At 38.4% G+C, this 8,503-nt stretch overlaps 1 protein-coding gene across 1 annotated transcript in view; it reads left to right on the plus strand.

The window, feature by feature from the left end:
• IntS10 (integrator complex subunit 10) overlaps positions 1–8,440 on the plus strand; it is a 79,371-nt gene extending 70,931 nt beyond the window's left edge. The window contains exons 12-13 of the mRNA XM_067158691.2: positions 3,050–3,306; positions 7,633–8,440. Coding sequence (XP_067014792.1) covers positions 3,050–3,306; positions 7,633–7,792 — 417 coding nt within the window. The 3' untranslated portion in view covers positions 7,793–8,440. The remainder of the gene's footprint in view (positions 1–3,049; positions 3,307–7,632) is intronic.
• Positions 8,441–8,503: the final 63 nt, after the last annotated feature.

Raw genomic sequence — 8,503 nt, forward strand, 5'->3', positions numbered from 1 at the left:
AAGACAAAGGCCGACTGGGCTTAATTACAGAGGAGAAAAAACAGGCAAATCCACAATCAGCCACCAGCCAAACACCAGAAGTGGTGAGGAAAGCGAAGGCTCTTGTCCCAGTTGGTAACCCTGTCCTCCCAAAGGACTATCGCACGTAAGTTGGGGATGTCTGTTTCAACAGTTAACACGATAATCAACAAGGACCTGCAATTAGAAAAACGGCATAAGCAGCGCCCAGTCACAAGCTGTTACCTCGTCACATTTCGGAATTTCGCACTAATGAAAGAAAGCTGTGTGAGGGCTATCTGGCAGCGGACAGATGAAAAAATGCGGTAACATTAGACAATGCCTTTGCTGGCAGGACGTAGTGTTTACAGTGCACTTTGTCTTCTGGTATGGGCTAGAGCAATGTTGTTACTTTCATTGATCTGTCTCAGCTTTATCCTTGGCTTTGACAAGATGAAAGTGACTGAGGTATGAGTGATGCTAGTAATGCCATTCCTTATGCAGCCAGTCCCTGCTATGAATGGTGTGAAAATGTTGCTCATAGGGTCAGTTGGTGCATGCATTTCAGTGGGCTTGGCAGACTGATATGTAATAGCAACTTCTGGCTCAGTGAGGAAAGCAACGGGAAACTACCTCACTCCTCATTTCCCTAGTACACCTCTTCAGTGATGCCTAGGCCATTTATGACAGCTGATGGTGGAGCTGTTGAGGATCCAACCAGCCTTCGGGCTGAGGACTAAACATACATACAACATTAGACAAAGCGTATGTGTACCTTAGTGATTGTAACAAACCCCTCTTGATTTAATACCTCCCTAGATTTAAAAAAAAAAAAAAAAAAATCAAATCAAATGTTGTATAAAGAATTTCAGGGAAAGTTTTCCAAGGGGTTTCATGATCATCGTTAGTGAATGCTTAACTTGCCATTATAGCAGTATCCGTGTCATGTAAAGGTGAACTCTACATACTATCAGCATGGAGTTTTAACACCCATTAGAACACAAGATATCCCATCACTGCATGGGAGGGCAAAAAATCAGGTATGGGTACATCAAGATATAGCATCCAACCATACCTCTCGTTCGACTCGTCTGTTCTTAGAGAGAATGGAGATGGAAACTGGAATCTGTGCAGTTCCTTTTACTGACATTCCAGTGAAGGCACCCAATGAGTCACCCATGGACATTTGTGCATTTGGAATCCTGAAAGAGCCTTAGGAAATAGACGTCCACGCACTATCAGTGTCCTCTGGAAAGCCTGTCAGGAGGAGTGGGATAAGATAGAAAAAGTCTGCAGCAATGGAAATTACGTTGTTGGGCTATAAATAGAAATGCTGGCTTTCCAATTAAACATGATCGTTGGTGGAGACATGGATTTTCACAAGCTAATTACCCTTCAAACATCGCCCCAGAGATCCCGAACGACCTTCTGTACAAGATGTAAGACAACCTTATTACAGTGAAATTAGAAAAGCATAAGACCAAATGGGATCTAATCAGCAAAGGTGTGAGACAAGGTTGTGGATTCTCGTTTGTTACCGACCACCCTGCAGATTATGAACAACAATGTGAACCAGGTGTATGACCATTAGAGGGCTGGTCTTTCTAATAAATAATTTTAAAAAATAATTCACTATCTCACGCCGATGTCATTTTATAAGCCTCTGGTGTTAGCCAAGCAGTTTGTTTTGTGGGCAAGTTCAAAAGGACTTTGTGAGGCGGTGTTGTTAACACATTGAAGACTGAGCAGGTGAAGTTAGATCTTTCATGGTGAACTGAGCATTTTAGTGTGTTTTTACATTTTCAAACAAAAATAACTCATACTACTTACAGTCACAAACCTATTTTGGATTCAGCAACATTTGAGCTATGCATGCATACCTTGTTTTCAGAATTGGAACAGAACCACTAACACTCTTTTTAGTATTGTAATAGAATTAGGTTCGATGATGTGCTGCCACCTGGTATTTTTTTTTTTTTTTTTTTAATGAACTACAAGCACTGCAGAATGTGTTCCAGCACTCTGCTAATGTTTGTATTACTTTGAAGCGGATAAGCACTAGAACTCAACACCGTATGTCGCTCGTCCTCCACGGAACATTACAAATGACGTACGGCGCTCGTCTTCAAAGTGTTAAATCTGCTGGTAGCTTATGACCAGCTTGAGTGCTATGCCGAGAAATCAACATCAAACACAAACACCGTTGTTATTGTAGCATACTTGGTATGGCGTGATCCTGCCTCCTTGGAGGTCCGTGTTCAAATCTCCCGTCTGGAAAAGGTTTTTTTCTTTGACCACTGCTGTCATGCTGGTCTGATTTAGCAACACCGCCTCAAAAAGTCCATTTCAATTCCCCCGCAAAGTGATCTGGCCAACTTCAGCAACTGATAAAATGACAACTCCATGGGATATCAACTTAATTTTTTCAAATTATTTATCAGTATGACCTTCCCTTTAATGCTGATATAACCAGTTTACATTGTTTCCAACCACCCTGTACATGAACACCATAATACGGGAATGGAGGCATGAAAGACAATACCAGTCATCAGATGTTGCACACATCTAGATGCCATACTGTTCGCTGTTAATGTTGGACTGGCAGCATCATCAGATGATGATCTCCAGTGGTCAATTTTTAATCTCCAGAAAATCTCTTTGAAATTCAACATGATCATTTCTCCTGAAATGGCCAAATTAGTGGTATTTTAAGTGGAGGAACACTATCCCTAATAAAATCTCTTTAGATAATAACATTTTAAAAAGAGTTAATGAATTCAATTATCTGGGATACAGTTTATCTTATCAAGGAGAAATGGATATATCTCCAAAAATAACCGAATACACTAGAACAACAGAAATTACCCATATAAAACACATCATGAACCTATCTCTTGTCCAAAAGCACACTCAATTACATCTTTGTAACACTTTGTTGTCTACAATAACTAAGCAGGCTCACTAAGTTTCCTTTGTTTAATGTGATTAGTTAATTAATTGTTGTTGTGCCATTCTTGTATTTATTATTATTTATTGGGTTTTGTTCCAGCAGCAGTGTCTCTTGAAACTCACAGTGGATACTGATCTTGTTATTGGTCACATGATCACCTTACTCCAGCTGGATTGGCCCTTGGAAGAAGAACTCTTCAACAAGCTGATGGAAAGAATCAGACAGAAGGGTAGTTTCTCGTATACACCGTTTGCCAGTTACGTGGTGAACGTTGATATCTTGGAGGAGTTCATGTACTTGTCCACCGAACAAGGAGGAAGCATCTCTCTCGATATCATTCCTTCGACGCTCTCTACCAGGTAAGGCGTTACATACCAACAAAGCCCGCAGTTATGAATTAAATGCGAGGTTATTCCTACTAAAATCCTTTTAACCTTTATTACTAAATGCCTGTTTGGCAAGCACTATTTGCCTTTTGATCCCTTTGCTGCACCTACTGCCATTGGCAATCTGATTTCCTAGATAAGGGAAACTGCTGACTTGTTTTCCTATCTTGTCAGTAAGCTTGATAAAAATGAAAACCTACAACCTGTTCTCCGGTCATTGACAGGGTCAGGGATGGAATGAATGAATCAATCATATATATAGGCTATTAGTACGATGGGGTCGCCACTCCCAAAGTGATTTATTAATGACTGATAGATGGTATGAAATGAGAATGGAGTGTGTTGCTGGAATGAAAGATGACAGGTTTTTTTCCGGGTACTCCGGTTTTTCCTATCCCGCCTCCGCTTTGTCCAGCACAAATCTCACATGGAGTGACCGGAATTTGAACCACGGTATCCAGCGTGAGAGGCCGACACTTTGCCGCCTGAACCACGGAGGCTCAAATAAGCTTGATATTGGTGTTAATTCATTCAAGATGTTTACTCACAACAAATACCTTGGTCTCCTTAACATTAATGTTTAAGAGTGAATCGGACAACTCTAAAGACAACTCACTCAGCATCTTGGACAACTCCTTCTCAGAGTCTGATACAAATCGAATGCATTGGATGTGGTGCCTATTTATTTTATTTTAAGGGGGTTTACTAACGTAAAATAATTCTTTTCATTCATGCATCTTCAAATCACAACAATAAGTAGAGGAATGCGATGTAAAAAGCAAATAATAAAGGCTTCTAGTTTTACGTGGCTGTCGATATTGTGTCCATAGCCTTGGGACCTCCAGTTTTACGCTGATTGCAAGCCACAGTTTAAAAAATATTTAATGAGGTCTGTATTGGACCCATGGCCGCGAGTCTTAATGTACAATATGTACCGTGTGATTCAAGGTCCTTTTTTGCAGTTGGAAACCGAAAGAGAAGGTCGTAACAACTGTTGCTACATAAGTGAATCCAGCAAGTACACACTCATAACATGTTCAAATAGTCCTTTAAAATGGTGTGAGCACTTCACTCAGATATGTGCAGCATTTTTGCAAGTTCTCTAACAAGAATCCTCAGTCACGAGCACAGTCACAGTGTTGATAGTGGTCTTAGTAAGGAAGGTGGTGGGGGCCCGGCCCCTCTCCCCTCCTAGCGGTTCAAAACTCTCTCTTCCATCTTTAAAAGCTTTATGCCAACGGAAACATGAAGCGTGAGACAGTTGATTCGCCATAACTCTACAAATATCTTGAAGCATTTCTGAAGCAGTTTTCTTTAACAGAACGCAAAACTTCATTGCACACGCTCTCAGTGTGTGTTTTCTTTTTTTAATGTTGCCACAAATAAAGGCAATATCATGAACAAAGATCTTTGAACTTGCTTTGTTATCTTCCATCTAACCCAACATTTTTTTTTAAACCCTTAATTAGTCACACATGTGCAGACAACAGAGATATCGATCATGTCATCTACCAGTAATTTTTCATACAATGGGCAAAGTGGGCGCAGTTTCCAAACTAGATACCTTGAGCATTATAATGCCTCTAAACACAGTAAATATTCTGCAATGAACAATCATATGATAGAGACAGAACACAATTTTACCACGATTGATAAAGATCTTCAAATCTTAAAATGCGTAAGCAAGAGCAAACTGATGGCAGAATTTGAAAATATATATATATATATATATTGATCAGCACTTCAATAATAATAATAATTTAAACGATGTATTGGAAACAAAAGGTCCGGTAATCAAACAACTTCCTAATTTACTCACTTCTAATAATAAAATACCAATAACTTCATGAAAATATTTAATTATAAACTCGCCAACAATACTCCTACAGTAACAGTAGCTGCTTCACCACCACCTCACCATACTATGTCCTCTCCGCAGACCACTAGTGTTCTCAAGGTTTTGCCCTACCCTCCCCACCTGGCTCACACCCCGCCACTACAAGCATACCCATACAATACAAGAAGCAGTAACAAAGTGACTGCTAGACCTTCTTTTGCAGCCAACGCTGCTAGTCGCCTTTCTACCACTCTAAGGGGTAAGCCTTAAGATATTTACTACACTTAATATAACGCTTCAAGTTACAGCAACTTACACTCACTTTCCTTATATTTCAGACTTCAACACGCGATACATTGCAGTTCATATTACATCCAGTTTCTTGGTGAACTTCCCCTTACTGACTTAATCAGAATATATAGTACAAGTTTACGACATATAACTAATACAAGTCCACTATACACAACAGATTTTGGAGAAAATGGATCAATTTCTTATATTTTGATACGTTGGCAAGTGCCATTCGGCTGTTCATAACACGCATACTCGCCGTTCAACCGGCTATTCCACTATGAAACGCTATGTACCTGACTCTCGTTCTTAATTATTACTAGGATGAGATTTTAATATATTGACATTTTTAATTAATCCACACATCATATAACTTATGGTGTACACAATATGTGTAATCATTGGAAAATACTATTGTAAATATTAAGGCTTTCTTATGATTTTGATCATTAATCATAGAATCAATCTTTACATAATTTTTGACATTGTAAAAGACTTTTTATCTCTGTTACATATGAAGTCAACAAAACAAATATCTTATTAAAGTTTTATGACTTCATTTAAAATTAGCGTTACTTCCACCGCTTTGGAGAACTAATGACCATTAATTACAATATTATTATAAACTATTAGATTTTAAGAGATAGTCTTATACATAACATCTGACTCAGGGCCCTAACCTAACTTAAAGGTGCTTGCCATGTCAAGCGAAACATGTCCCATATTAAACAGTATGTAATAATTGTATCCTAATTATATGGATTGTATTGAACAGGTAGATATTAATAAACTATTTGTAACTTTTTAATACACTAAGCTTCAATGCGGTCACAATAAAGAGATGAATTACTTGAAACCTATCTGTGTCGATGCGACGTAAAACAAATTGAATTAACCCATTTCTTGTCCGTATGTCTGTATTTTGTGAGAAAAAGACATTTTTTTATCACTTCTTATGCACTACACTTTTCTCAAACGTTCACTGTGGATCTCTTTTTACAATATACTGTAGTTGTTGAATTCATTGACGGGCAAGGGTAAATGCAGCTTGGCTCAAGCGGAGACAAGTTGCCGGAGTCCTCTGCGATAGAAAGATGCCTCGGCATTTAAAAATAAAAATTTATAGTGCCTTGGTACGCCCAGCAGCCATTTATGGGACAAAGTGTCACCCAATGACGAAGACATGAACAGGCTCTTCATAACATCGAATGAAGATGCTTCGATGGACTGTTGGACTGATTCATTGTGACCATGTGAGAAGTGCAGATGTTAGACAATGATTTGGCATGGCTCCAATTGTGGAAAAAGTAAGGGAAGCTTGTCTCCGCTGGAACAGTCGTGTAATGAGAAGGCAGGACTATTCCGTTTTAATAAAAGCTCTCCAATTAGACCCAGGTGGAATATGACCATGTCAGAGACCATTAAAGCTGTGCACTGATAACATCCAGGTCAACATTGGCTGAAAACCTGAAGATTTTAGCAACAGACCAAAATGGAGGAGATATGGTAAAACACCAGACCGCATACATCGAGATAAGCGCTATGAAAGAGAGGGATTAGTTTGTGGACAATGCAATAAATGGGGATACCTTTCTTGCTTTATTGTGGTCCACATTAAAAATAAACTTGGATTGGACTTGTGTACTTTGATCTATCACAGTAAGATGTTCCCCATCCGACCATTAAGTATTTGGTACATTCAAGAACACAAACAGCCTACATATGATAAGTTATCATATAATACATCACCAGACATCTTGCTTTCATATGACAACCTGCATATGTTACCTTCAAGTTTTAATATAGAATTTCTGACAACATTTTAAAATATCACCAGATTTTATTGTTCTTCGTTGTATATCGTGTCAGTTTTTAAAAATTTATGGCTGAAGATGACTTTCAAGAAAAGTCTAAACTAATACCATGGGGTCTTTAACCTGTAGTTGCTACAATAAATGTGTATTGAATAGTTGGAACTCTTTCTTCATTTCAGTTCACATTGGTTATATTAGCAGAGTCATGGTAACTTTAGGAATGAAGGGAGTGACACTTCCCTCGTTAGATGCTTAGAAATAATTATACTATATTAACTGTTATTGAAGTGCAAAAGACTATCATTAATCTTTGAACTTAAATATTTACGTTTTGTCATGTGTTGCGTGTTTTCACAGCCAGCGACGTATTTCAACCCGTGGAGCTGACAAGGGTGTGAAAGAAGACTTCAAGATGGCAATGCGACGGCAGGTGGCTCGGAGCAGTGAGCCCCTCGATCTTCTTATCATAAAGTTCTTATCCAACGAAAGGGAATTGCTCCTTCAGTCCCTGCATTAATGTACATTGTAAATGTGTTGTACATTAGTTTTAGCGATATGAAAAAATATATATAAATATTTTTTTTATTTTGTATAGTTCTTTCAAGCCCTGTTGTATTCCCTTGAGTTCACTACTGCCATTTGTATATTTTCAACAAAGTACTATAGACCAATTAGGCCTGTTCTGCAAATAATAAAACAAAGAATGCCTGCATACTGTAGCAGAGGTCATTCTTATTTGATGCTACATAGGCAGACTATGTGACAGTCCATTCACTCTTCCACGTAGCAGACAAATGTATCTATGGCTGAGTTTTAATTAATTTTGTCAGTTGAACACCAAATGTGTTACCAGAGATCTTTTACAGCTGATATCATACAATATGAGTGCTGAAAGGACTTTTTTCCAACCTTCAAACATACCATATTTCACTGCATAATCATCGCACATCTATTTAAAGTTAGAAATTTCATTGTTCCGTATTGAAGAAGATTTCAATTTTAATCGCACATCTATTAAAAAAAATTTGAAAACCTTGTAGGGTGCGACCAGTAAGCGAATAATTCTTAATATTTGGACACTCAAAGGTGTCAGAATTTTGTCAAGTAGGATTTCTGTTACATGCCAGTAAATCTACTGAAGCAAGGCTGAGGCATCTGAGTACCTTCAACCACCACCAAACTGAGTTGGAATCGAACCTGCCATCTGAGCCACAACGTAATTAATGGA

Source organism: Anabrus simplex, chromosome X (assembly GCF_040414725.1).
Source record: "Anabrus simplex isolate iqAnaSimp1 chromosome X, ASM4041472v1, whole genome shotgun sequence".
NCBI classification, from domain to species: domain Eukaryota; kingdom Metazoa; phylum Arthropoda; class Insecta; order Orthoptera; family Tettigoniidae; genus Anabrus; species Anabrus simplex.